The following is a 27,283-nucleotide window of genomic DNA, read 5'->3' on the forward strand; positions in this document are numbered from 1 at the left end:
GCTCTCGACACTCCTCTCAAAATAGGTCGTATGTGGATCCGATCAAGCCATCAAGAGCGATAATTGTGCTCTTGCCCGAACCGGAAGCCCAGCCCCGACAAGCTCCCAGCAGAAATCTTAAGATTTATGTTCTCCAATACAGTGGCCTCTGGATTGAACTTGACATCATTGAGCCTGTTATCCCCTTTAAGGACTGTCGAATTGCGCCTTCAGACGTTAGGTCGATGACAGACTGACGATCGAGGAAAATCTGACCAGGCGGGAAAGGTCCAACTATCAGGGACGTCGCCACCGCAATACTAGAGCTGACGTCTGTTGAACCCCAAACGAGGATTTGAGCCTTCCACAAATGCAAGTGCGTATTGGAGTAGACACAAACCAAAGACAGCCGACCAGCGAAGAATATTTATGTCAGTAATTTCATCCAAATATATGGCATAAGACGCACCAAAATGGCACCTTGACGGAAAGCCAACTTCTCAGCAATCTCAAGATGCTTGTCATACTCCACCTCGCCAGCGAGCCGGTCGTAATGGCAATGTTCTTCCTCAGCATGGCAGCGAAATATTGTTCTCTGCGCTGCTGACCTTAATTGAATCTGGTAACGAAAATTTCAGTTTTGAAGGAAGAAGGAGTTCGGATTCGAGCCACCGTCGTGTCTGAACTGTATTGAACGCGAATGGACATGCGATTATCCCATCACTGCAACGACGCGGCCATCCGAAGTATCTGATGTCGATACCCTGCTCAATCTTTCTGAATTAGACAGTAACACCAACAAATAATCTCTCACCTCTTGCGATAGGTAGTTTTCTGTCCTGCAATCCGATCTGTTTGATTCGCTATGCATGCTCACGCTCTCGAGAACTCAGAATGAGGTCGAGAGCCACTTTGAAAAGAATGACGGCCTTCTCTCATTCGCCTTACAACTGCACCGTCGTCAGGTCCTCTTGTTCTCTCCCTCTGTGCCCTCGCCTCTGCGCACTGAACCCAACTCCGGAGCGATGATGACAGCGACATCGGTGTGTACTGCACCAGCGCGATGCAGCAGGTCGCAGGCACGCTAGTCGATCAACGCCGAAATCGTCACAGGCCGAACTCTCGCTTACATTCTCGACTGGTGTATTCTCAAATTGCAAAGGGAGAATCCCGAGACGATAGCCTCGTTACTCGATGGCGCAATACAGCAAAATAACTGCAATGCTCGCTGACGTGTTGGTAACTTCATATGTCTCTTCTAGTCCGCAATAACAATATTCTTGTTTTTCCGGGTGTTCCAGTACTTCGATGAAAATATGATCTATCATCGCACCTAATGTTCCATATGACTGTGTCACCAAGTGACCTAGTGATACTAAGCGTGTTCCGATGATGGCTACACTGTGCAGGTTTGACTTAACTCGTCTCTCTTTATATGCCGGGGACTATCGAGCAGTTGGTTTGCGCGCAGAACAGCATCTTTCATTAATATAGCGGTCGATAGCAGTATTTGCGGCAAATCGTGTACACCCGATTGTTAATGACGAATGAAGGTGGATATTGGTGGCCGATGAATTCGTCAATATGGATTATGTCACTATGCGTTCTGTATCTGACGGCGCACGGTTAAGTTATATGAGGAGGAGTGAATTACATTATTATTATCAAAAATTTTTGAGAGTGCCAATTCTTGTGTATTTAAAGCCCTCTCAATTCCCTTGGGACCGGAAAGTCACCAGATGATAAAGAAATAAGATCAACGGATCTCCACAAACACCAAATTGTTGTTCACCCTTTTTTTTTGTTTGAAAGCCACTGTATTTTACAAGCTATTTACATGCATGTACTGGCGAAAAACTATGGAACGAAAGGAACACGAAACGGACAAATATACAAAAAATAAATAGGCAAACAACGAAACGAAGAAAGGAAAAAAGAAGAAAAAGGAAGCCATGATCTTGCGCCCAATATATGGCTGCTTGCAATTTCGTCACCCTTTCCTTCCCTTTTCTATGGTGGCTAAAGGTTAGTCCCGCCCGCGGGTCAACCCTAGTCCACCGAATAACAGATGTAGACAGCTTCCTTTAACCACTGCCTGCATCAACGATTACGTCTACCGAACCTATAGCTTTCCCGCAATGTTAGAGTTTTTCAGGGTAAGCTTCCTAGTAGTACTGCTATCGGCGAGGAAATTTTGGGTGGGTACCGCGGGTACAGAGGTAATTTTGTTGCAAAAATTTTCAGTAAGTTAGTATTTCGGACTTTACCCTTGCTTATTGGGGAGTGTCTCTACGATCCTGCCATCCCTGCGCTCGTCAAACATCAGGTTCATCATCAACCATCCTGCATCGTCACCATGCTATAGTCGACATCGACGATGATCAGCGAATTTATGACTTCGCTCACTTTCGCGACGTCGAAAGTGATCTTCGTCAGCTCAGGGCTTTCGCTCACGTTAGAGCCCCCTACCTTTTCGCGAAAATAAGCTCCTCCATCGCAATTGCTGACCCTGACCTTCAACGATGCGACAGATTGGTTAGACAAACAGGATCAACTCTACAAGGGCCGACGCACACCTTCCATTCCCTTGGAGACCCGCCATAGTCGGTGTCACAGCGCATGCCGATGAGACAAAGGTGGCAGAAAACGAGGCTTTAGGGACCTGACGGTATACGTGCGACACAAGTCCACGAAAGATGGTATGCTTGTATATGCACCTGCTCAACCTGGTGGAATTGGAGGCTGCCGTGTCGGCACAGGATAGTTGCTCATCAGGAGCTTATCCCTGCGGACATTGATCCTCGCTGGCATGTTGGCGTCCGGGCTGATCCCGGCCCGGGGCGTACAACGGTTGGCATTATCAGGGCGAGCGTGTGGACGACGACCCGCACTGGGAGTTCGATGGGGTCCTCGATCATATGGATGGACAACAGATTGGCCTCTTCCCTCCCGACTCGAGGCCGAAACATCGTCCGCGCATATGAAAAGTTTTGCTTATTTGTTTTGTAATCATTTAGTGTTTATTGGCTGTAGAGGCTCAGACCGGGCCGAGGGAGGAGTAATAAGAAACGCTCGTTCCCCGTCCGAGTCCTCACTGATAAAATTCTAAAATATATCGTTACAAGCCATTCAGCTCCACGTAACATATAGTGCAATTCCCGTCGACCCTTACACCTCGCTAGCTGTCAGGAACGCGATAACCGTCGTGCAGCTGAGAGCGTACGTGGCCTTCTTGGCCGTGCCTAAGTGTCCTTCTTGGTTTTGTTTGCGTGTCTTCTTGGTTTTGTTTGCGTGGTCTTCTTGGTTTTGTTTGCGTGGCCTTCTTGGTTGTGTTCGTGTTACGTGTTCGCTGTTGGGTTCATGTCAGGAATCCTTCTTGAGGATCTGGTATGAGTGAACTCTCACATTATCTTAACTATATCGGCATAAGCCTCAAGCTTTTCACGTCCATATAGTATTTAGGGTTCCTGACCAGTGAACTCTCACAGTTCACCGCCTGGGCTGACAGAAGATAAAAGGAGGGGTTTGTCCTCGCTATCAGTCCAAGCAAGAAGTCTTGTATTTTTGTAATAAAATCTTGTCTTGCACACATTTTCCCTAGTCCAGTCCCAGTCCCAGTCCCAGTCTAGCTTAGTCCGGTCTCGTCCCGTTACATTATTACTTCTTGCTTCCAACCATGTCAACATCAGTTTGGGATACGTCGAATATGAGGCCCGCCAAGACGGCGGATCCAGAGTATTTTTCCGGCAATCGCCGCAAGCTCCGTGACTTTTCGCACAGCTCGCGTTGAAGTTTACCACGAATCGGCCGCGTTCCCAAACGAAGCTGCAAGGATCGGTTACGCAGCTTCCTATCTTCGGGGACATGCGTTCTCTTAATACGCCTCCTTGATGACGGAGGACAAGCTGCCGTTCGAGACTTACGCTCAGTTCAAAGCATTCCTCGAAGGTGCCTTTGGTGATCCTGATGCTCGGCTTACTTCTGAGCGAGAACTTCGTCGCTTGGCGCAGGGCAACCGTCCTTGCACCGTTTACTTCGCCGAGTTTACTCGCATTATGGCAACTCTTAACTGGGATGACGCATCTAAGGTCTTCGAATTTAAGAATCGTCTTCGTGATGAGGTGAAGGACCTGTCAGGATCACGGCGCCGCTCACGCCGGCCCTGAGTGTCCTGACGTTTAGGACCCTGGCTGCGCTACCGCCAGAGACCTAATGTTTCTATTTTCGACTTCGCAGTTTAATAATGTTTCTATTTTCGACGTTTCATCCAGGAAGTCATGCAGAGGTCTGTCGTCGACCACGTCCGGAAGCTGGAGCTGCCGGGCCATTTTGTAAATTCTTTCCCATTGTTGTAGCCATGCGTCAATGTCTTGGCTTTTGGGAAGTTTTCGTAAGCCCTGATATTGTCTAGCTAGTTCAAGCTTCCTTGCGCGATCTGTGGGTGCGACACGCTGCTTGAGTGCTACCAACATCTCATGTGGCGTCTCGCAGTCAAAATTGTAGACCAAATTGACGCGTGATACCGACTCCTGGATGAGTAGTCGGAGACTATCCATTGCGGTATCCAAAATTTATCGCATCGCAAAAGTGGTGGCTTACGGCGATGGTCAGTTTGGGTCGGCAATGAACGGAAAAAGAGCTGCGCCAGTTAAGAAGATGCGCAAGCATCTTCGGTGGTATGCTACTGTGGTGGCAGTAGACGAGTATCGAACGAGTCGAGTCTGCTCCAAACACAATGAGCAGCAGAGAGATAGGACGGGTCTCGGCGACGAAGAGGATGAGGGTGGGGGAACCTGTCAAACAGCGCCAGACTTAATTCATATCCACGCGCAACGTGATGCAAATGGAGCCAAGGGACCATCTCTCCATCCTGTACTATTCTGCAACAAGTGTCATACAGTTTGGAACAGAGATGTGAACGCGGCTCGGAACATTGCGTGGATATTTTGGTGGATGCGCGTCCATGGTGAAGGTCGACCGCCATGCAAGATGATTACAGGTTTAGGGCAAGTTTACTGATATTCGTTTGTAAAGGGTTTGGCGAGTTAATCCCCGCACAGTATGAGCCGCAGGCATGGCGGCGTTGGTTGGACTGCCTTGACGATGACGATTCCTTGTTCATAGGAATTCTATATATGTACGACAGTAGTGGTAGCACCAGCTGCTGTCGCGCCTGTCAGACTCTACGTCAATCGAGTTTGCTTTGTCCACCAATTACTACTTGCTTGATTGACGCCAATGGCCACACGAAGCCTATCGTCGTCGCTATCATCTCTCGACTCGCTTTGCAGTGAAATATCAGTCGCGGTCTCAGATTCCACCAGTGGATCAGCATCGACATTATCCTCAGACATACAAATTAACTCACCGTCTCTAGAATTTATACTAGAAGCGCTTGAGGCCGAGCAATTACTTGATGAAGAGATGGAGGCTATTGAGAACGACAGCCTTTTCCTACAATTCTTGCTGTCGCTTATGGATCCTGACAGCGATGACGGTGCGGAAGCAGAATCGTTCTATTCCTCTTCCACGGCTACAAACTATTCTTGGTCTATACCCTCGGCACGTTATTCATCGTCAGATTCGGCAGGAGAATTATCTCTCGAGAACCCAAATTTTCTTCCTGCGGCTCTGACCGAAGACGAAATTGATCGTCAGGTGCCATTAGATTTGGGAATAGCGCCGTTATCACTCTTAGACCACGGAGCAAGACTGCAGCACTATGGATTTGCATCATCATCAGAATCACTCCAGGAGGTTCCGACCACTGGAGTTTCTGAGATTGGTGATAACAGTACCAAGCGGCAATCGATAGTTTTTCTGCGGTCAGGACATATAACAGAGTTGGAGCACATTGCCCTCTTTGCTCCGCAAACCAGTATTTCTGACATGCCTCGTCCAACACACACACTTGAATCTCAATCTCTGACCGAAACGACACCGCCGCAACCTCCAGCCTTCGCCGATCTAGACCCGTCTCGATATGAGTATCGTCCAGATTCTGTAACATCATTGGATTCGGTGTCGTTATTATGCAGCAACATGGACAACGAATACGCGTACGACGACGACGCATACTTATTTTCCACCAATGAATTATCTATTATGGGTGACAACTCTTTAACGACCTAGTGCACTACGACAATGTGTCGTCGTTGTTGGTAACAGACAATATCAATTTCACCGGGTTGCTCAGCTTCGGCGTGTGATTCAAGGCTGTACAGCGCCGTTTAATTATATATTGCGGGATTTTGTCGAGAGGAGACACCCCTGATATTCGACTTCCAGATTTCTGATTCATTCTGCATAACTGAGGACACGCTGTGATTATAGTTACAAATACATTCTTCTAAAATGTTCCGGGATGCAATTGTAGGATATTGGTATTATGCGGATTTGGAGCTGTAATATGGTTGGACCTTCGTTGGACGTTCTCAAGGTGGTTTTAAGGACAAGCTTGGCACTCCAATTGCGTAGTCATAACTTAACACCGCCATACTCCAAGGCTCAGGATCAGATTATGATATCACCAAACAGCAGCAAGCTATAATAGCTGCACAAAATTTGCACAAGAAAGTTATGGACGAATTGGATACCGCATACTCATCGAACTCATTCAATATAGCGATAATTGTTGCCCAATCCCATGCGCTGTCTGCCTTAGACTCAGGAATCGAGCCCACATTGCTGGCACTAGCTTAGTCTGAAACAAATGCATCACACGACAGACAACGCCTCACACCTATAAATCGATCGTACCCATTAGCTGCATGGTTATTGGTTTCAGCTAGGTACGCAGAAAGAAAATTGGATCGTTAAGTGGCCCTCTGTACCTATATTAATCCCAACATCCAGTAATGTACATGACAGCCCTAAACAGAACTGATTTATCCCACTCCGTATCGTACATCAAAATACCGTCTAGCCACTCAGCTCTCGCACGACCTTGATACTCTTCGATATGGCCACCTTTTCACACTTCCTCATCGTCCCTGATACATGATCCACTGTAATCATAACTTTCACTCCTGAAATTTCGTTGAGGAATGTGAGCGCAGCCCACACTATCCGATAGTGGTCTCTGGAGACACGTATTATACCGGTAGACGTCGCCTCCGAGAAATATTTCACTACAATAATTTAGAACACGCCACCACAGTACGAAACCAAGGCTATCAAACTACTTACAGCTAACACTCGCTCTAACCAGTCCAGCCCCGAGATCTCCAAAATTTCGATTAACAGCGTCCCTGAAAGCCGCGTTCACTGTATTAAATGCCACGCCTGCCGGTGCCGGTCGCCTCTGTAACAGCGTCCTAATGTCTTTCCCTAAATTTCCTTCCTTGCCGCCTGGTAATATATTTCTGTCAGACAACGGCGGTGCTCTCCTAGTCTGAAATCGTGATGGTATGTTAGTGACGCCGGCGTTCGGCGGAATTATGTCGTCCATATCGGTAAGGACAGGATAATGAACGGTGAAAAGAATGTAACGCGACTTGAAGCGAACCATGTCCTATGAAGTACACCGCTAATCCCTCGTGTGCTCAGTCACGAAGTGAGATACGTTAGGCGAGACAAGAGCATAGCAACGAGCGAATGCGCCCCTAGAAAATTATTGCCTTAACTTACGCATACTTGATTTATTTGCGCATACACCCTAACCCGAATCTCACAATAATAACCTAGAAAATGTATGTATGTATATTCGTTACTCTTTGAATAAAGGACCAACTGACAAAATAAGCACAAAAAGTAACAACAAGATTCCATCCAATATAGGTCGTTAATAGTACAACTCGATTTAATCTACCATCCTAAAGCTGATGTTTTGATTTACCCTACTTTGAACCAAATACAATCCACAATTTTGCCTTTGCTATCATACCTGTTGTTGTTTGTCACATGTAATCGCAACCACGAAGCTTACAACTCATCGTGCTCCGCCGTATCCTCCTCGAACTCCAGGATAGACTCCGCGGTCTTCTTCTCGGCGACAGCCCAGCCGTCAATTCCGTACTTGCCATGATCTCGGACAAAGTCTGCGAGACTCTTGACAGTTCGGTCGCCTTGGTATTCAATTGGGTTGGCCTTGTCACCAGCAGGATACAACTTGATGGTGGGGAATCCGCGAACGTCATCCGGGACATCGTTGTTGGGAGTGTCGACTTTGGCAATGACGACCTTGGACTTAAGCTCTTCATCGTTCCAGAAAATGCTCGCAAGCTCCTCGTACTTGGGAGCGAGATTCTTGCAGTGACCGCACCAGGTAGCGTAGAACTCGATCAAGACATCTTTGTCTTCGTCAAGAACAATTTCGTCGTAAGTGTTGGCAGTGACGACGTAAACTGGGCCCTCTTGGGTCTCAGGAGCAGGCTGGCTCTTGATTGTGGGAGAGAGGTCGCCGGAGTCGAACAGCCCAAGGAATTCAGTAAGACTTTCCTTCGTGATTTCCTTGGCCTGGTCGTATGCGTACTTGTAGTTGGTTGCAATCTCCTGAATTGCAAACGCGGGCCACTCCTGCTTTAAGTTGACGTTCTCAGCGTGCTGACCGTACAAGTTCGCGTCGATAGTGGCAATATTGATCACGCCACGATACTTGCGAGCCAACGGAAGCAAGATCTCGGTGAACTTCTCCTTGTCCTCAGGCTTGTCGATGAAGAGGTATGCGAGAGGATTGCCGGACTCAATGTAAGCGGTGTAGGTCGCGGGGCCGACTTCGCCGAGTAGAGGCATAGCCTCGACCTTGGCAAAGTTAACAATACCATCAACAGTGAAGTCACCGGAAAAAACGAGTTTAGAATCATCGAATGATTTGTACATTACGACAGCGGGAGCGGCGACGCCCTCAGCCGCGGCCAATTTCTCGTCGGCAGTGGCGCCAAACAAGTAGCTGTCACGCAACCTATCCGCAACTTTGGTGAAAGTCTGATTAGAAGCATTGTCACTGAAATATCCAACAAGGACAACCTCGTCAGCAGTCTTGAAGTTCTCCAAAGTGTCCTTGTCAAGGGACGAGACAGCTGGTAGGCTCTGCTTGACCATGTACGAGACAATCGCATCAGCTTTTCTTTGGCCGGTGTAAGGCGATACCAAATCCAAGCCTCGGAAGACCTTGAGTGTTGGAAAACCCTCGATGCCTTGATTGTTACACAGTTCATTCTCGGCAGTGCAGTCGATCTTCGCGAGGGCAATGTCCTTGTGCTTCTCCTTCAAGGCAGTCGCAGCCTGCTCATACTCAGGAGCCAGAGCCTTGCAATGTCCACTGAAACACAGATCAAGTTAGTAAAACACCCAATTATCGCTACTAGGATAATGATCGACATACCACCATGGGGCGAAGAACTCTGCAAGGATAAGTGGGTGCTCGGCAATGAAAGACTCGAAGTTGTCCTTCGTTAAGCTGACGACGTCAGACGCAACTGCTATCGACGCAGCCGCCAGAATTGTCGAGATTAAAGAGACCTTCATTACTATTATGTAGGAACAAACGACAATCAGATCAGTCTAGTCCGAATCTTATGCCCGTAGTTTAGTAAGGAAGGATCGGGCTGAAATAGAGCGCGTCAACCACTTTAATTTGGCCGAAGGCAAGTCACGTGCACCAAGGCCACTTGTTCCCAATATTTTGACTAAGCCAAGTCGAGACGGCTGCTTGAGAAAAATCAACTGCGGCATCGAAGGCTGATGTCAGCCACCCCCAGCTACAGTCCTACTGGTAACAAGTACGACTAAGCGTGACAAATACAGCCAGTATGATAGTCAATGAGACTATTTTTGTTAGGGGTGGATACGATTACGGTACCGTAAACTTTTTGAGATTATCGTAAAGTTAATCCCAAAAAATGGAGCTCTAATCGTAAAGTAATCGTATAGTGTAGTATAAAATCGTAAAGTAACTAATCGTAAAGTAGTTAATCGTGTTCCTTATTAGCAAGTAGGGTTATTACCCTTGCGCATGAAACCTCTGGCCTCTGAAATATAATCAAGATTAGGTGTAGCAATGTAACTATACGATTTTTTTGCGAGCAATCAACTTCACTGCTCGTATAGTTAATCGTAAACTTTTGCGACCAATCGTATAGTAATCGTATTAGACTATAGGATTACGAGTTACGATCACTCGCAAATCGTATCCACCACTATTTTTGAAAATGCTAATTATACAGAGCACTAGATAAGTTACACCAGAATTATATTACATGACTACTGCTTCTCTTTCGACGAAACAGACCCTTCTACGTCCACGTCATCAAACACGTCAGTCTTGTTGTCATTCCGCGCTTCAATCAGCAACATGCGCTTATTTTCCTTGCGCTTTCTCCTCACATCCAGCACCTGAATTAGGCAGGCTAGCAGAACGTGCACAATACCCGTAACCATCGAGAAAATAAAACCTACAGTAAATCTCGGAGCTTTTGCCACATTAAAGGTGAAGATCGGGACCCAGGCAAGAAACACTTGCCCGATGCAGTTCATACTCGCAGTGATGATTGATCGCGCTTCGCTATCGTGCTTGACCACGTCCGATGCCCAACTCATTAGGAATGTACTCATTGCCGTCTCCGCTCCGTCGATGAAAAACGCATAGAATCTAGCACCCTCAGGAACATTCCACACGACCAGAATAATGCTCCCAGATGCGACCAATATTGCTCCAAGTAAAGTAGGTCCGAATCGATCTCCAGTTTTATCCGAGTAGTAGCTACCAATTACTGTTAAGACAATTGCAATGCCTTTACCGACAGTTGGGTAGTCGTTGATCTGCGAAGGAGAGTAGTGCCGATCACTTGCCTTCAAATACAAAGAGAAAGGAGTGGTTCCCCAATATTGGTTCTGGTCATAGAGGCACCATGCGAAAACAAAGCAATACCACGGCCATCCCTTCAGAACACGCGTCAACGCTCGCCAGTTGATTTTCTTCTCCATCTTCATGACGCCTTCCTCTTCCAAACGTTTATTAGCAAGTTCGACCTCGCTGTGGTTCAGCAACCAGGATGGTCTTGTATTATTAGGCTGGTTCGGGAAACAGACATAGCCGATTATTGCACACGGAAAGGTAATGCAAAAGCAGATAATAAACATCCAGCGCCATCCCTCAATACCATGCCTACCGTTCAAGTGGGTATAGGCTGCAGTCTGTAGATAACCAGAAATCATGGAACCTAAAATTGTTAAAAATATAATTATAAAGAATAATACAAAATTAGTAAATTGATATCTAACCTAATGGCGCTGATATCTGGAAAAGTGCCATTCTGGTGCCAAGCTCATCACGTTTATACCACGATCCAATGACGTAGATGACACCGGTAAACGCAACCGTCTCAGTTGCGCCCAAGAAGAATCGACAGACGTACAGTTGCGTCAAGTTATGAACCCACGCGCAACCAAAGGTGCAGACTCCCCAAAGAATCTCCATGGTCGGGAGAATCTTAGAGATGGGAAGACGCGTCAACATGAAGCTTGCAGGAATCATAAAGCTGAGATATGAAGAATAGTACACGGCGTTCAAGTAATTGAGGTCGTTGCCTGTCAGGCCAATATCCTCCCGCATACCGCTGGCAGACACATTAGCACGGAGGATCAGAGATTGACAATTGGATTAGAACATACGTGACATAAGCGTTGGTTAGTGCCTGATTGTCCAATGTCTTGGTGAATGTTGACAGGCATCCAAATAGTAAGATCGACAAGTCAAGCTTGAAGACCAGAATCTTTTCCTCTCGAGAAATTCCAGGGCGGTACCAATGCCATCCTTCCAGCAATTTCCGTGTTCTTGTCTTCTGCTGTGGATCAGGAACAGTTTCGCCAGAGCCTGCCACCATCGTGACGGTGGAAACCTCCTTGTCGTCGTTGTTGTTTGCCATACTCGCCTTGTACACAGTGGTTAAGAGCAGGGAGGGGAGCGACAGATATATGGCATGACAGGTATCGGCAAACGGTACAATGGTATCTTATCAGCAAATTGAGCAACATACGTGGAGCCAAATTTTGGCAGGTGACGGACCCGATAGTTACGCCACGCAGGGGAATGCGCGATTATCATATCCGTCCAAAACTCGGAGGAAGCGTAGGGCCAAAGCTATTATCAAGTAAGCTTCTTTGCAAGGTCTCTTCTACAGGGAAGGATACATCGTTAGCCTCGAGCGCTCGCTGCTCGCTGGTTCGAGAGGGGTCGAATTCGCGCAAGCCTTGCGACAGGGTTGCAGGCTAGCCTCTGATTGCCCAGAACACAAGCTTTCATGGCCAAGTCCGAAACGTGCAGTAGCGGGAATTCCGCCCTTTGCAGTGCGACATGGCCGCGGTCGATTGCACAGATAACGGGTCTTGCCATAGTCCTTTGGAGCCTAGCCGCCCTGAGAGCGGCGGCTCGTTGATGGGACACTGTGGGCATTATGTCATTTCGGCGCCATTTTGACACCGAAAGGATCATCTCATGACGGCGACGGTCTCTGTGACGTTCGTTTCGGCAATACTTGTTCACTCCGTCCGGCCTGGGAACATAACGTAATTTGAACTATTCCGTACGCTCTCATGGCGATTATACATTGGTCGTGTGTGTACTACTTATAGAGGCACTAATATAACACGCACTTGTCGACACAGAAGTTTTGGCCACAGTAGGAATTTTTCCCTAACAGCGTCGCTGTGGCCATTTGACTGGATAATCTTCCGTTCAACAATTGGTGACCTCACCTCACACAAAGGATTTCAGGGGCATATTCATGCCTGGTATGTGCATGTATGTGTGAGCTCACGTGCGGACGAAGTTTCGATGAAAGTTACTAAATAAAGGGTGCGTTCGAGACTTCCGACGGATGCAGGGTTAGGTCTAAGCGGGCACTGGCTACTTTGTTATGCGATTCAAGTTAATCGTATCTGTGAAACTAGAATATTCGCACTAGTCGTATTCGAAAGGTTTAGTGAATCTGCACCGTCAGCATCCTCGTCCACATCTTCGACTTCCTCGTCGTCGGAGTCGCTAATGTCGACCATCTCGCTGACATTGGCCGGATCAGCAAGATTATCGCTCAAATGGGTTATCCATTCTTCGAATTCATCATTCGCGTTTCCTTTAACGTTTCCAGTACCCACCGGGAATGCTCGCGGAGCCCCTAATTTCCGTAGATATTTGTCGACCAGCATCGCTTGGTAACAGTATGATAGAATTATAGAAATCGGATAACTATGACAAACCGGCGATTTTGAGTCTATCAAATTGCGAAGGATTAGCTCAGCCTCAATTGATGGTGGGCAGCACAAGCGGAGATAACTGTAATCAGATAATGCGTGCAATTCCTGAACAAATATATGACATCTGAAATTTAGTATGCATGACGACCAGAAAATATATTTTTCAGTAACTTACCGTGGAAAAGTCAAGATATCGGCCTACAAGTGGTTGGCGACTGAAGTGCCCACCTATGGCTGGCTGGATGTTTTGCGTCGTAGGCGCGTGATTACACGAACTTGAAGAAGTAGCAGTCTTAGCTTGCACTCTAAATCATCCTAATGATAAAGTAGTGATCTTCTTAAAGTAGTGATCTTCTTAACAGATACTATATTTGGGCTGCGATTCACGCCTGTAGAGATCATCATCGAATATAGGTAGAAAGAAAACGCTGAGTGACACGAGCCCAGCAGTAAAAAATCACTCGCGAAAAACCTGCATCATATTTCCGGTACCTGTGCCTCTCATATAATTATAAATATCCCCTTCTGTCCCCTTTGCCTCTGCTGCATTCGCCGCTGAACGGCAACTATATACACATCTCCCTGCTCGCACCACTACTGTCTTCTTTGTGACAGCTTGACATGGAAACCGCTAGCGGAATGGGTAAGTTGAAGTATCCGGACCACTGATTTAGCATTCAAATAACTGACTTGCTTGTATAGATAAGCCTCAAGCTCCTCCTTGCCCTTGCGTTGCAGTCGGCGAACAGAATACTCCGAATATGAAAATTGTTCCCAAGCCATTTTGGAATGAAGATTCCGCTCGAATCAGTCGCACACTGTGGCTGCCTTCTCTTAATCTGATCGAACGCGAATGGACTGGCGAACTTGTAACTGAAGGCTGGGGAACCTGTAAACGGTCTGCATCCGACCAGCCAATCACTGATTGTCTATCGGCATCAACTGCGGAATGCACGACAGTCGATAAGAAAGAAAGAGCAGTAAAACGCAGAAAGAGAGAGGAAGAACAAACAGAGAAACAACAAGCAGAGAAGGTCAGACGTTTCAGGCTATATCCAACCACAGAGCAGAAAGCGATCCTTCGAAACTGGTTCGGCACCGCACGCTGGACATACAACCGATGTTTGGATGCCGCGGAAAAGAAGGAGGTTGCAAAAAACAAGAAGGACCTAAGAGCGGCGTTCCTTAACAAGGATGCAATTGACAACATGGGCAAGCCGTGGGTGTTGGAAACCCCATACGACATTAGGAACGCCGCCATGCAAGACCTTCTCAATGCATATGATTCCGCACATGCCAGGTACACAAATGACAAGAAGGTGTTCAAGATTAAGCACCGATCTCGCAGAAAGTCTCGCCAGGAGAGCATTGTGATACATCATAAACACTGGTCCAGAGTGAAGGGGAAGTACGCGTTTCTTCGCAAAATGAAAAGCGCTGAACCACTCCCACACGACCTGAATTACGACAGCAGGCTTGTCTACCAAAGGACTACCGGTCACTACTACCTTTGCGTACCAATGCCTTTGCGGGTTCTCGACGGGCCGTCTTCTGGTCGATTAATATCTCTGGACCCAGGCGTGCGAACATTCTTGACAGGCTATAGCCCGGACGGCGAAGCGATCGAGCTCGGCAAAAATGACATTGGCCATATCTATAGGCTTTGTCACTAATTGGACGAGCTGCACAGCAAATATTCCGTGAAAGACATTTCCCGTGCAAAGAGGTGGCGCATGAAAAAAGCTGCAGGGAAATTAAGACGTCGGACAGATCCTTTCGCTGTATAGCACAGAAGAAGCCAGAAGAGTCAGCAGATAATTAATTGCGTCAATCAGTATAATTCAAAGACCAATGGTCATAAAATAGAAAATTATGTGAGTCGGTGGGGCGGCAGAATGGCGTGCATTTATGGCGAACTATATGCCGATCACACCCGATCATAGCCCGGGTTACATTCGTCTAGGAGGGAACTAAGGTGACAAGCCCCGTGACTTTCGCCGGCCACCTGACGCTAAATAGGCGAGTATCATAATCAAACTAAACAACGAGTGATATCTGGCGAGAGAGCTTAACCGCGACCACGTAACCCTTACCGGATCGCCATGTGCCTCGCTTTGCTTACCCGGGCCAAGACGTGGACGGCGGCGGGGAGTCCGCTCAGCCTTCCCGTCTGACAGACACAACTGGCGTCATAATACGGCCGCGCTAACTACAAAAACGCCCCGGCAGCCGATTCACCGGCGTTATCAAATTATATCTAACAAATTAGACTACGCTTGATCCCGCTCTCCTCGTTTACAACACGACGAAAGTTTTGCAGCTTCAGTTACATCGCTGCAGTTTTGTTTGACGCTACAGTTGAAGCAGTTGCGTCGCAACATGTCGACTCCACAAACATCCTCCCCACTTCCTCCCCATATAGTGCGGATCAAACGAAAGCGGAATCAGGATCCCCTGCAAGCATTACGTATGCTTATTTTGCTCTCTGTTAAAGTGCGTTGTGAAGCTAATTTGTCGATAGTCCTCGGGCAAGGCTCGGTGAGCAAACGCAGCCGCACAAATTCGTATGGTGCGTACAATCAATCGCATTTATTCAACACAATCGCTAAAATCCTCCATTAGTTTTTAAACTAGCAGCGACGGAAGAAGCGCCTCGGCATGCTGGTGCGATAACTCTCTTGGAGGCGCCTCCCCAGCCCCCGGTATGCAATTAGTTGGCATCATATATATCTGGATGTTCTGGACTGATCTGGAATTGTTATGATACAGGAAGAGGAGACAAAAGAAGTATCCAATATCTTGAAAGAAGCAGCGCGAAAGGTTTTGAATCCCGCTCGGTTATTCCGTTTTCCGACGCGGAAACGACAGGCTGAGGGTGCGCCGCTTGATTCCAATGAGAGGGCAAGAATACGGCCACCGCCAGAGCGCACAACACCAACGCCGAAACTACAGCCTCAAAAACAGCTTTCGCCAGTGCCGATTAAGGTTGATGAGCAATCCGTGCCGGTATCTCAAAAGCGCAACGAGATCCCGAAAGTCAAGGTCCTGGATCGGAGTCCCCGAGAGCGTCCGATAGCAGTTCCGCACTCGGCTGCGCCTCCACGACGCAGACGGAGTAGTACCGCATCGCTTTCGCTGTCGCCTACTTCATCTTATCAGATGGCGACAGCCAATGAGGACGAATTGCAGAAAATGGTAGATCAGTATCTGCAGCTTAACAAAGTTGACGATGATAGTAAACCTTCTACTGCGCTGAAACGGCCACATCATCATACTGTCGTCGATGCTCTCAGAGAGCAGCAGCAACAGCAGTCAATATCCGGTGCAACGTCACCCGCACACAAAGCGCGACATATCACTGGCACAGAATCTCACATGGCGGCGCAGAACCAAATATTGGCACAAAAGCTCGAAGCTGCTGCCCAGCAATCGCAAGCTAAGGCTGGCAGTGATCCTACTAGGATATTAGTCTCCGGTGACGCTACCGCGGATCCAGAGATGGAAGATTACGTTTACGACGTATACTACAGAGAAAAGTTCTTGGGCAACGCTTGGGACGGTGGTCAATACGGGCTCTTGTAGGTCTTCCCTTTTGTATTTTTGTCTTCTGGCCGGCGATCGCTCGGATATAGTTGGTAAGAATATAATTTCGCTGTATCTACAGATTCTCAGTTTGCATGCGTTTATGGCATGGCTGAAAGATGTGATGCATGTTAGCGATCGTTGGTTCACATTAAGTGACGCAAAATGTTACCATTGCTTACAGCTTATGAACTAGGCTCTACAGTTCGGACATTGATTTTGAGGACCTACTATATGACGAATACGACGAAGACGAAGAGGTCCGTTCCGACGACGAAGACTCGAATGCAGAGGACTTTTACAGAAACGACTACCCTGATGAAGATGAAGGCGATGAGGAGAATGCATTTTTGTCGTCCTCGTTAGATTCGCATGCCCGAGTCGATGATGAAGTCGACGCGGATGATTTCGACGAGTACGATTATGACCGGTGTTATCAGCGGTTTGCCGACGACGACGGGGACAGGTCTATTGAAATGGGCGCAACGTTGGATGATATTATCGGCACCGACGACGATGGGAACGAGTACGCTGGCGGAAACAGTAGTGCGGGTGGATACGATGCGGAGGACGACGATTTAGACGATTCCGACCGATATCGCACTCGACCACGACAATGGATACCTCGTTCCCTGACATCGGATTTCGCTGACGATGAGGGGGCCGAGGACGACGACGACGACGACAGCGACTACTAAGTGTGCCGGGCTGATTAGGTGTATTATAGGAGTGTAATGTATATATACTGCTGTTAAGGACTAAAAGGTTTGCACAAATTGTTGTATACATCCTCTATATCTTACATTAAAATTTCCCCCCCGATGCGTGGATCTACTTGACCGAAAACAGCTTCCTCCACCAGTCACTTGGTAAGTGTGTGAGTCCTGGACCACGTTCATCCTCGCTTTCGTTCTCGTTGCGTAGACCGGCGGACCCTGATGACGACACCGGCGCGGAAGATGGTGCACGCGAAGAATAGTACGAAGTTGAAGAAAGCGATGATGACGACATCGATACTTTTCTCGCCGGTGAAAACGCTTCATCGTTTAAGAACCTATTGGCCGACAGCAGAGATGAGTTTGCATTGGTAGACGAGTCGAAATCTTTGGGCGTCGGCGACTCAGGAGGCGCACTCGGCCCCGGCGCAAACGGGACTGAAGTCGGCGGCGGCGGCGGAGGCATAGTAGTACTCTGGTCCTTCTTGTCGCCACCGTCACTACCCGGTACCTGTTTTGCGGACGAGATAACCTCGTCAATCAACCCAATCTGGAGGGCCTCGTGCGGGTCCAGGTAATTATCGTCCTGGATCATGGCCGCGATCTCGTCCAACTCGTACCGTTTGCCGAGCTGCTTTTGGTAAAACCGATTCGCCTGCTCGCGCATCCGCAAGATCTGCCTCGTCTGGATAGCAAGGTCGGAGGCTTTACCCTGCATCCCTGTAATTGGTTGATGTATCATAATCCACGCGTTCGGAAGCGCGTACCGGAACCCTTTCTCGCCGGCAACTAGAATCAGCGACGCCATTGACGCCGCGAAACCGACGCAGATAGTGTAGACCGGGCATTTGATGTACTGCATCGTGTCGATTATGGAGAAGCCGGCGTGCATTTCGCCGCCGGACGAGTTGATGTACATGAATATTGGCTTTGTCTGGTCCATGGCTTCTAGATAGAGGAGCTGCGAGACAATGACTGCCGCCATTGAGTCGTTGATCTGTCTAACCATTAGTACTATCCGACGGGGCAGTGGAGACGGACTTACGTCGCTGTAGAGCATTATGATGCGTTCGTTCAGTAGCCTTCGACTCGTTAGTCTGCGGGACTCGGTGGGGGGTTGCATATGCACTTACCTGCTGAAGATGTCGAAATAAATCGTCCCTCCATTTTTCTAATTCAGAACAAAACCATCAGTATTGCGTTTCAGATCACATCTCATCTGCTAAACACACCTCTCGACTTGGGACTGTAGGCACATGGATCGACTGCGGGGTACAGGGACCACTATTGCGGATGGCCCGCCGTTCGACATTGTTGCCGGGGAACGTCTTGAATCCGATATTCCTGCTTGAAAAGATAGCTGTTTGCCATGGTGAACACGGTCTGCTGATCTGAGATATCAAATCTTTACTCGGCTTCAATGGAGTTCGTCGGATCATCGCGTCGAGGTAGTGCGTGAGCTTTCAGTGGTAATTAAGTCAGCAGTCGTTGGCCGTGCGAATATTTCAGTATTGTCTATCCCGTGTGTATCCTGGCCAAAAGAAACTTAATTGGCAGATCTAATCTATTCTCAGCGCGTGAATAGTAAATGCAATATCCGGTTATCGGCAATTTACTGTTATTGTGATGGTTGCCCTAATTCACAGTGAGTCTGCGGTTTACTATGATTTCGGCCATACCACAACATCGACAACCACTACGCTTCTAATCATCAAATATGCCTGACGTCGCCATCATTTGTGAATTGAGGATTTATGTTCATTAATAGCATTCTATACGATCACATCTGAAATGCAAAATACACAAAAATTGTACAAATCTACAAACCACATTAACAACAAATGATGTCCAATATAATACACATAAAGTTACATGAATCCAAACTCATGTATCTCGCAAAGAATGCACATCAGAAATTCTGCGGAAGCAAAGACTTTTCATTCCACTTAAATCTAATATTAGACTGACTCTAATCCAAATCCTCCTTTTTAACTCCGTGTAAAGAATCCCATATAATACATGCTGTCCGATTTGACAAGCTAACAAGAACGCCGGCTACGTAACCCATTAATTTCGACAAGGCCATGAAGGAAGTCATATAATTTCATATCGTATCGTGATGGCGTAAAGAAATGCAATGATGGCTTGGCGATTATATTAATTGGAACAGGTACGCGAACGTCGTGGCACCGCCAGCGATCACCGCTGCGTCGCGCGCGTGCCCTGTTGCGGCCGCAAAGCTGACTGACGATGTCGTTGAGACTCTGTCGACCGGAACCGCTGTTGAGGCAAAGTTTGGTCCGCAATAGACGTTGATTTGTTGCGCGGCAGGGACGTAGGTCCGAGAAATGGAAAGCGACGAGTTACCTGCGAAATTCAGGAAAATTGACATGATGTCCTGCGAGCACGAAGAACAACCCGCTCGCGTGCCTCCAGGAAGTGACACGTCGAGAGGGAGGTAGTAGAGATACGAGTCGCCGGGATTGGTCGAGTTCGTGACAGAGTCCACGTAGCAGTACGAGCCTGATGTGGACTGCAGACAGCCGGAAGAGTAGAGCATGCTGTAGGACGTGAACGCATTGTATGCCTGTCTGACCAGCGGGTTCTCGAGCTGATAGTCGGTCGCGCAATTTGACGACGCAGTGAGCTGGCTCGCGTAGTCGTTCATCAGTGTCGAGCACTGTGTCGCGTTGACCGCGCAGATCATGTCCATTGCGCTTGAGAGCTTAAAAGCACCTTGCCTCACAATTTGAAAAAAGGATTCAGAGTTCTAGTAAAAACATCGTGAGTACTTGAACAGTAAGTTTGGACAGAAATAGAGGAAATGTTGGCCGGGAATATGCGGTTGCCAAAAATAGCAACGTCGTTCGAAAACAGATCGCGTAACTAACCTGTAGGAAAAAAGAGAAGGGATAGCATTGTATAAAGTTTTCGTCGTCAAGAAAATTATTAAAAAAGGCCGGGCAGGATTCTTCAGTGAAGTTCGTCCCTAGACTCGAGTCGAAGGCGTAGGGTACGATAGTATTGTTGTAGCTAGAAGAGGAGGGTGAGGAGGACGTCGCACGTGTCTTGAGAACGTGATACGACCGCTGAGACGGCGAACAGTCTCCCAGTAACGGACTGCGAGGGTCAGACCCGGCCGATACGAGCGTGGTGAAGGCGAAAACGACCAGGAAAATGAGGCGAAGCCAGTAACTGGAGCAGGCGCGTCTCGCCAGCGCTGCTGGAGGGCCGAACGGCATGTTCAGCGTCAACAGGTAGAAGCAGGCGTCAGCGACAGAGGGATGCAGACCGCGAGGGCAGACGGAGATCGTGCGGGAGAAAGAGTTGGGTGATGTATATGACAGGACGAAGCATCGGCGAGACGCGCGACCCACGTCATAGATCTCTCGAGCGCGACAGTCGACACAAGTCGACGCCCTGTGTCGCCTGGCACCCGCGACAGGCAACGTTCCTTGCTCAGCATCCCATTCGCTAATTTTGCCTACGATATGCCTGAATAACCATATACGGCGTGAGCTCCTATCGCACGTTTCCTCTTCCAGGCGAATATTACAAGAATTACGACACAACGCACAATCGAACAGTGAGTGGGCTAGCGCGGCGGCATCGCCGGCGTTGCGTTGCTGCTGAAAAAAGGAACGCAGTGCCAGAGGTTGCGAGCTCTAGTGCGGCACGATAAACAACGGCATGCATAACAGTTGGTCTAAGCGCCTGGACGCGTATGTGTTTCTCGCCGTTAGACGTAATCCTCATTAAGCCTGTGAATATTAGTTCCAACAGTAAATGCCGTTCCTCAACCGTCGTCGAGCGACTTGACACTGACAGGGCGCTTTAACCCCAAATTTGTACACCTTGAAGTCCAATCTAGCCGCACCAGTGGCACCAGGCTCAAGTGCTCCTCCTGTTTCGGTAACTCGCTGTCAAAAGCTTACACACGCGACAACATTCCCAAGCGCTGCTTATGTACAATATATGATGAATGTTGCAATTTAGAAAGGAGAATGTTGCAATTTAGAAAGGAGAAACATTTGATGGCGACGACTAGTTCCTGTATGCTTTGCCCCTGCATATGTGTCTAACGTTGCTAAGTGCATAAATGTAACGACATACATAATATAATCCCCTATCCGCGTCGCATCGTAGAACAAAGAATCATTGCAGGTCACCATCGCTCTCCGAACATGGTTCAGTACCTCACCACTCTTGATTGCACTGTACATTGCATCGCACTGCGTTAATCCGCGTCAGAATCCTCCTGAATCAGTGACTATTTGAGGTGGAAGTCGTCATAATGCATAGTCAACTTAGGCACGGTCCGATGCAACTTTTGCGCAAGACAATTGCTAACTACTGCAGATGGGGCGTGAATAAATACCAGGATGCGTCGTCCCGCATGAGCCCTGCTCTTCTAAGAGCCCGGAGTAGATACACTCAGCGGAATATTGTTACGGGTATTGTCATTGCCGGCATTGTGGGTGGTATATGTACGCCTTAAAAAGTATTTGCAGCGCAACAGTCAAATGCTAACGATCCGCAGATACATATGCTGCGACTGCGACGGGTTCGGACGATTTCAGCGACGTCCCCATGCCTCCGGTACCTGAAGACGCCGTTGACAAACTTCGCCGCGAGAGAGAAGAGCAGAGTCGGACTTAACGCCTTGGCATCGCCCTCTTGCACCATTTTGCCTTGCCATATAGTTGCTTTGGCAGACCAGATCTTTTGTACATATATCAACGCTTTCTATTCGCTGAAGCGAGTATTTCTGTCGGTCGTCTTGATCACTTTGATTTGTATATATGTGTTGTAAAGGTCCTATCGTGACCACGACGCCTCCCGGTGATTGACGGCAATTTGTCGAATACACTTCTCCTTGTATTCACTGTGTTCTACGTCGCATTCCCACACATACGATTGAAAAGTGATAATTTACGTGTATGAAAGCCGAACTGGCCAACGTATCAATCACCGTACTCTTATTGACAAGCTCGGACACCTAACTTAATACCGATACCACGGCTACGCGCAACAAATCGTTCGCATTTGCTACATCACGTATACTATGCTCAGCTAGCATTAACGAATAATGCGGTCGTTGCATGTGCATAGTCAGTCATATGCATCAGCATTGATGTACAGAAAGTCCGGGTAACTACACCTTTATGACGCGAATCAGCATTTGGCGCGCATCCGCAAAGACGCGTTTATCTACTTTATTGAAGTCCACAAACTCTACGAAGAAATAATCTACGCTGTATGATAACAGCCATGGCGGACACAGACAGTAGCCTTAACGAATACGAGCGTCAGCGACGCGCAAATATTGAGCGCAACAACGCACTCATCCGGGACCTCGAACTCGCCGGCTTAAGCGCCGGTCTCGGAAGGGTCACGCCGTCGCAGCCAGCCAACAAGCGACCAGCGCAAAAGGCTCGGCCTGCAGCTAAAAAGGCGAAAACTGTCAAGAAGGAAGAAAGGCCTGTTCCACGGCGGACGTCAGCACGATTGGCGGGTCTTCAGGCGGAATCTGAAGCTGTGCGGATTAAAACTGAGGAGGATTACACTGCTGCGCTGGAGAAAGCCAAGGCCGAACGACAGAGAGTTGGTGGAGATATCAAGTTTGAGGATATTGCGCCTGAGGCCCTTGCAAGTCTGTGGAGGTTTGATGACGGTGCGACGGACCAAGAAGAGGAAAAGGTTATTGCTGGGAACATTGTTCAGCTGAGGAAGGATCTGAGTACCATGACATTGTTCGAGAAGTTTGAGCCTAACGACATCAAAATCGTGCGTCCTTCGAGTTAATGTGAAACTTTTGCTGGAATTAACTAACTGGCTTAGACCCCGGATCGCATCTACAACATTGGCTTTCACCCTTCATCTTCAAAACGACTAGTCCTCGCCGGCGACAAAATAGGCCATCTCGGCGTCTGGGACGTTGACCAAGTCTCGCACGAAGACGAAGAAGAATTCCCACAACTTTACCTCTTCAAAGTCCACGCGAGAACACTCTCAAGTTTCACATTCGCGCCGTCTGTCTCGGAAAAGGTCTACACGTCCAGCTACGACGGGTCTATACGATCGGTTGATTTTAAGACCGGCGTCAGCTCAGAAATATATTATGGAAAGTTGGGCGGCGAGCCTGATGCTATAAGCGAAATACACTTTGCGGACCAGAACCTGATGTATTTCTCTACTTTGGAAGGAGAGGTAGGAGACTCCTCATATTGCCAGGCGCAACTGCTAATGGGATGAAGGTCGGTCGGCTAGATTTGCGGACGCCAAAAGATATCACAAAGTATAGATTGCATGAGAAGAAAATTGGTGGCTTCTCATTACATCCTAGAGCCCCTCATATGTGCGCCACCGCATCATTGGATCGGAGCATGCAATTATGGGATTTTCGGACAATCAAGAAAACCAGAAGCCACGAACTGCAGGCGAAAAATTTAACGAGATATGATAGCAGACTAAGCATAAGTTGCACGTCCTGGAATTCTGACGGTGGCATCGTGTGTAATGGCTACGACGATACGATCAACATCTTTAATCTTAAGGATTCGGCGACGTGGTCTGAGTCATTTAAGGCACCGGCAGAACTGACGCCGTCATCGACAATCAGGCATAATTGCCAAACTGGAAGGTGCGTCTTGTCGTGTGTAGTTTCTCATAGTAGGAAAGCGGGCTAAAACTGATTAGGTGGGTAACAATATTGCGAGCACGCTGGCAACAGAATCCACTGGACCAGATCCAGAAATTCGTGATTGGAAACATGAACCGATATATGGACGTCTATACAGCAGATGGTATTCAATTGGCCCGATTAGGGAACGCGGACCTTGTCTCAGCCGTACCGGCTGCTTGCCAGTTTCATCCCACAAAGGTACGAACAAATTGTACAACGTACATTCCGTGCTTCGCTAACGGTGCTGCTATAGAACTGGATCGTTGGTGGGACTGCGAGTGGCAAAGTTTGTCTCTACGTTTAGTAATTCCATTTTGGTGGTAGAAGTTCTGGACGGTATTATGATAGATATGGAGTTATAATCTGTTTAATTTCTCATGCTGTCTAACGTATAACCGATCTTTGAACAAGTCCAGAAGTCCTCCCAAAGATAACACATATTTCCAAAGCACTAAACCAATTAAAACATTTGACTCCGATGAGAAAAACCAGCTCCTTCGATTGCAGATGTCCCAAATATACAATGTGTGCAAAGACCGACCAAAGACCCATATACTCGAGTCCCCATCCAATATCCTTGCTTGTGTCGCATCTTGTTAAATGTTTTTGAATTCTATTCTAACGGTGCTTTCTCACTTTTTCTTCGGGCCGCCCAAAGGAGAGCCAATGTCCTTCCCTCGTAACTTAACTCCGAGTGCACGTTCTAGCTTTCCCAAGAGCTGCTGGTTAGGCACGGCCCGTCCCATCTCATAGTCGTTAATAATATTCGCTTTCTCATTAACCTTAACTGCCAAATCCTTCTGTGTAAACCCCTTGTCTGCACGCGCCTTCGAAATCGCCTTGCCGACGCTCAAGTCGATCTTTGGTGGTGGCGCGACCTCATTTTCCCGATCGATCTTTGCTAATCTCTGGCCCTCGGTACCAAGAGCCTTGTTTGCTCCCGCACCGTACTTTTTGTCAGTCGAGACTACGCCGCCGGAGCGTCGAGCCGCGTTTATTTCTGCGTTCGAGCGCGCGGTCACGCTGTGGCGATTGTTGGCCTTCTGCCCGATGAAGGTAACTGAGTCCCAGTCCGTATCGCCCATATTTTACAATTCAAATAGCTCGTAGATGTAGAACAAAAAGACAGTCTTCGAGGAGTATAAAAAGCTCAGTGCCTTTGGGTCAAACTGCAGCGCCGATTTTGAGTGGAGAGACAAGAACAAGTAACGTACAGTCGTGCGACCTTTGTTGGAGCTCGTCTAAAATATCAAAGTTCGTTTCTAACTTCATAATTGAACTGGAAACTTGCAGAGAGGGTTTAGTTAGGGTATGTTTGAGAAGATTCTAGCAACTTTGTAGACCAATGGTGCATTTATGCCATTAATTAATGCACTGCGCTATTTTCGATGGAGTAACAGCATCAGCGTTTAGAGCACAGGAATTAGGCACATTTGAATTGGATAAGTTCGTCGAGCAGTAGTTAAGTCCATTTATACCCCATTGTTTGATCGCGAGAGATGAGGCCGACGACCGTTAACTGCTTACGGTTCTTTAAGGATCGGTTAATACCAGAAATGCGCAAGTCGCCTCAGGGACGAAGAAACAGGCTCACTACCAAAAATGGCAACAAGGATTTTTATAAGGGCACTGGCTCCGCGAATATGGGATGGCATACAAAACATGGGAAATATATCATAGATTACCATAAAGTGCGGACTTATGTTGTACCAGAGGGATTAGCTACTACAAAGGTGAGTACAGTACATGCATTTTTATGTTTACCGGTGCTGCAATGAAGAATAGCTAACAATTTTGTTATAGCTCGGTCCATACGTGTCGAATGTACTGCCTGCAGTCCTCAATGAGTTCAAGGGATACAAATACGGTGCATATGATGGCAAGCTGTACATCGACAAGTACAAAGAATATTTGATTTATGGCGCCGACGAAAGTCCGGAATCACGACGAAACGAGTCCTGGGTTGAACGTGGATAAACTTGGGCTGGGGTATATATCGTGGCATGGGTTATAGTACATGTATTATATTGTTTTTATAGAACCGCATATCGTACAATTTCAGCCTAAAAGCACAAGAAATCCCAATGACTACTCTGTACCGTTACAACTAACATTCAATGATACATATCCAACCGGGAAAGTCCGTTCGCCTAATCTTCTAGGCAAACCGACGCTTTGGTTCTGGAGAAGCAGATCGCGAAACAGATCGTGCGTCGCGCCCTCGGATTTGCAGATACTTCAACTGAGCTTCGAGAAAAGTTAGTATATCTGCGACTGACCTAACTAAATAGCATACGTACATAGTTCGAGATCTTTCTTCAAATCCGCACTGGGCTTTTTGGAATGTATGAAATTGCAAAATCCGCCACGCATGCACTCCTTGGTCTCGTGCTGTCGGCAACAGGCTTCCCGGAAATCTGTGACTGGACTTAACTCGGCGTATATAGGTCTGCCAGCATACCATCTTGAATTGAAATTATCGCAAGCCTTTTGCGCATCCTCTTCGTATTTAAATCTGCAGTAAACATTACCGATCAAATCTAATATAACGTCAGTAACTCGCCATCGTGGCAGAGAAAATCAATGTAACTTACGATCGTTATTGTTCTCACAGACTACTACCTCCTCCACTTCTCCATACTTCGCAGCCTCACAAAAGAAATCCTCAAAAAAGGCGTCGAAGTGATTTTGCATTTGAGATTCGTTCAGCTTGTTCCCCTGCTGATATGCAGGATTCTGATACATGTTCGGACACATCATCGTCTGTGAGTATGATGGCTTAACGTGCTTTCGGGAACATCTGTCCCCATGTCGGCATGCTCCAATCTTGTAATAGAAAGAACTAATATTTTGTTAGTTAGATATCTTCCACTGACAACAGCGATGATCAAAACCTACCAATTCACTTTGTCTTGCTCTGTTCCGAAAATTGATGCCAAGTAGTTCGCCATTGTGTATATTTGTATATTCCAATCACGTCCTGTCTAACAAACAAAAATATGAAGTCTTGCAAAATCGCCACCGAGTTCTTAAAGATCGAATTATGGAAAAAGAACAGATGAGAATGATAGTGGTTGACCTAATGGGAACTTAAACTTTGAACTCGTGCAATTGGCAAATTCGCGAT

The 27,283-nt window shown here is 47.5% G+C and overlaps 15 protein-coding genes across 15 annotated transcripts; 7 read left to right on the plus strand and 8 right to left on the minus strand.

Moving 5' to 3' along the window:
* Window positions 1-4,178: 4,178 nt before the first annotated feature.
* Window positions 4,179-5,076, plus strand: POJ06DRAFT_76308 (uncharacterized protein). The gene has a single exon (XM_056191522.1). The coding sequence runs from the start codon at window positions 4,513-4,515 to the stop codon at window positions 4,996-4,998; it is 486 nt and encodes a 161-aa protein (XP_056045515.1). The 5' UTR covers window positions 4,179-4,512; the 3' UTR covers window positions 4,999-5,076.
* Window positions 5,077-5,217: 141 nt separating this feature from the next.
* Window positions 5,218-6,294, plus strand: POJ06DRAFT_299972 (uncharacterized protein; the record flags this gene model as incomplete). The annotated part of the gene is made up of 1 exon (XM_056190702.1): window positions 5,218-6,294. One exon carries the CDS (start codon window positions 5,218-5,220, stop codon window positions 6,109-6,111), a length of 894 nt encoding a protein of 297 aa, XP_056045516.1. The 3' UTR covers window positions 6,112-6,294.
* A 606-nt stretch (window positions 6,295-6,900) lies between these two features.
* Window positions 6,901-7,489, minus strand: POJ06DRAFT_266679 (ribonuclease P/MRP protein subunit; the record flags this gene model as incomplete). Its single annotated transcript, XM_056189175.1, has 2 exons — window positions 6,901-7,109; window positions 7,168-7,489. The coding sequence occupies 2 exons, from the start codon at window positions 7,487-7,489 to the stop codon at window positions 6,901-6,903; spliced, it is 531 nt and encodes a 176-aa protein (XP_056045517.1).
* Window positions 7,490-7,695: 206 nt separating this feature from the next.
* Window positions 7,696-9,588, minus strand: POJ06DRAFT_76406 (thioredoxin-like domain-containing protein). The gene is made up of 2 exons (XM_056191524.1): window positions 9,305-9,588; window positions 7,696-9,241 (listed from the first exon to the last, which is right to left on the minus strand). Exons 1-2 carry the CDS (start codon window positions 9,445-9,447, stop codon window positions 7,903-7,905), a joined length of 1,482 nt encoding a protein of 493 aa, XP_056045518.1. The 5' UTR covers window positions 9,448-9,588; the 3' UTR covers window positions 7,696-7,902.
* Window positions 9,589-10,182: 594 nt separating this feature from the next.
* On the minus strand, window positions 10,183-11,804 carry POJ06DRAFT_193830 (major facilitator superfamily domain-containing protein; the record flags this gene model as incomplete). The annotated part of the gene is made up of 3 exons (XM_056184927.1): window positions 10,183-11,141; window positions 11,203-11,537; window positions 11,593-11,804. 3 exons carry the CDS (start codon window positions 11,802-11,804, stop codon window positions 10,183-10,185), a joined length of 1,506 nt encoding a protein of 501 aa, XP_056045519.1.
* A 1,070-nt stretch (window positions 11,805-12,874) lies between these two features.
* Window positions 12,875-13,125, minus strand: POJ06DRAFT_248684 (uncharacterized protein; the record flags this gene model as incomplete). Its single annotated transcript, XM_056187061.1, has 1 exon — window positions 12,875-13,125. A coding segment is annotated over one exon (251 nt), but the record flags the coding sequence as incomplete, so codon positions are not given.
* Window positions 13,126-13,655: 530 nt separating this feature from the next.
* Window positions 13,656-15,050, plus strand: POJ06DRAFT_248689 (recf/recn/smc domain-containing protein). The gene has a single exon (XM_056187062.1). It carries the CDS (start codon window positions 13,935-13,937, stop codon window positions 14,844-14,846), a length of 912 nt encoding a protein of 303 aa, XP_056045521.1. The 5' UTR covers window positions 13,656-13,934; the 3' UTR covers window positions 14,847-15,050.
* A 502-nt stretch (window positions 15,051-15,552) lies between these two features.
* On the plus strand, window positions 15,553-17,453 carry POJ06DRAFT_266684 (uncharacterized protein; the record flags this gene model as incomplete). The annotated part of the gene is made up of 5 exons (XM_056189176.1): window positions 15,553-15,640; window positions 15,695-15,742; window positions 15,796-15,875; window positions 15,943-16,751; window positions 16,952-17,453. The coding sequence occupies 5 exons, from the start codon at window positions 15,553-15,555 to the stop codon at window positions 17,451-17,453; spliced, it is 1,527 nt and encodes a 508-aa protein (XP_056045522.1).
* Window positions 17,454-17,461: 8 nt separating this feature from the next.
* Window positions 17,462-19,144, minus strand: POJ06DRAFT_76399 (Clp protease-domain-containing protein). The gene is made up of 4 exons (XM_056191523.1): window positions 18,704-19,144; window positions 18,605-18,642; window positions 18,517-18,553; window positions 17,462-18,468 (listed from the first exon to the last, which is right to left on the minus strand). The coding sequence occupies exons 1-4, from the start codon at window positions 18,908-18,910 to the stop codon at window positions 17,587-17,589; spliced, it is 1,164 nt and encodes a 387-aa protein (XP_056045523.1). The 5' UTR covers window positions 18,911-19,144; the 3' UTR covers window positions 17,462-17,586.
* A 78-nt stretch (window positions 19,145-19,222) lies between these two features.
* Window positions 19,223-20,801, minus strand: POJ06DRAFT_299978 (uncharacterized protein). Its single transcript, XM_056190703.1, has 2 exons — window positions 20,363-20,801; window positions 19,223-20,241 (listed from the first exon to the last, which is right to left on the minus strand). The coding sequence occupies exons 1-2, from the start codon at window positions 20,711-20,713 to the stop codon at window positions 19,624-19,626; spliced, it is 969 nt and encodes a 322-aa protein (XP_056045524.1). The 5' UTR covers window positions 20,714-20,801; the 3' UTR covers window positions 19,223-19,623.
* Window positions 20,802-21,639: 838 nt separating this feature from the next.
* Window positions 21,640-22,424, plus strand: POJ06DRAFT_248706 (uncharacterized protein). The gene is made up of 3 exons (XM_056187063.1): window positions 21,640-21,782; window positions 21,831-21,958; window positions 22,012-22,424. The coding sequence occupies exons 1-3, from the start codon at window positions 21,766-21,768 to the stop codon at window positions 22,128-22,130; spliced, it is 264 nt and encodes an 87-aa protein (XP_056045525.1). The 5' UTR covers window positions 21,640-21,765; the 3' UTR covers window positions 22,131-22,424.
* A 260-nt stretch (window positions 22,425-22,684) lies between these two features.
* On the plus strand, window positions 22,685-24,515 carry POJ06DRAFT_248709 (WD40-repeat-containing domain protein). Its single transcript, XM_056187064.1, has 5 exons — window positions 22,685-23,258; window positions 23,313-23,681; window positions 23,729-24,114; window positions 24,171-24,354; window positions 24,410-24,515. The coding sequence occupies exons 1-5, from the start codon at window positions 22,731-22,733 to the stop codon at window positions 24,458-24,460; spliced, it is 1,518 nt and encodes a 505-aa protein (XP_056045526.1). The 5' UTR covers window positions 22,685-22,730; the 3' UTR covers window positions 24,461-24,515.
* On the minus strand, window positions 24,516-25,416 carry POJ06DRAFT_248710 (multi protein bridging factor 1-domain-containing protein). The gene has a single exon (XM_056187065.1). The coding sequence runs from the start codon at window positions 25,239-25,241 to the stop codon at window positions 24,789-24,791; it is 453 nt and encodes a 150-aa protein (XP_056045527.1). The 5' UTR covers window positions 25,242-25,416; the 3' UTR covers window positions 24,516-24,788.
* Window positions 25,417-26,166, plus strand: POJ06DRAFT_248711 (mitochondrial 54S ribosomal protein YmL27). The gene is made up of 2 exons (XM_056187066.1): window positions 25,417-25,889; window positions 25,960-26,166. Exons 1-2 carry the CDS (start codon window positions 25,656-25,658, stop codon window positions 26,131-26,133), a joined length of 408 nt encoding a protein of 135 aa, XP_056045528.1. The 5' UTR covers window positions 25,417-25,655; the 3' UTR covers window positions 26,134-26,166.
* On the minus strand, window positions 26,167-27,235 carry POJ06DRAFT_248714 (uncharacterized protein). Its single transcript, XM_056187067.1, has 4 exons — window positions 27,055-27,235; window positions 26,751-26,998; window positions 26,457-26,696; window positions 26,167-26,403 (listed from the first exon to the last, which is right to left on the minus strand). Exons 1-4 carry the CDS (start codon window positions 27,105-27,107, stop codon window positions 26,315-26,317), a joined length of 630 nt encoding a protein of 209 aa, XP_056045529.1. The 5' UTR covers window positions 27,108-27,235; the 3' UTR covers window positions 26,167-26,314.
* Window positions 27,236-27,283: the final 48 nt, after the last annotated feature.

This window comes from Lipomyces tetrasporus, assembly GCF_029532465.1.
Source record: "Lipomyces tetrasporus strain NRRL Y-64009 chromosome Unknown POJ06scaffold_3, whole genome shotgun sequence".
NCBI classification, from domain to species: Eukaryota; Fungi; Ascomycota; class Lipomycetes; order Lipomycetales; family Lipomycetaceae; genus Lipomyces; species Lipomyces tetrasporus.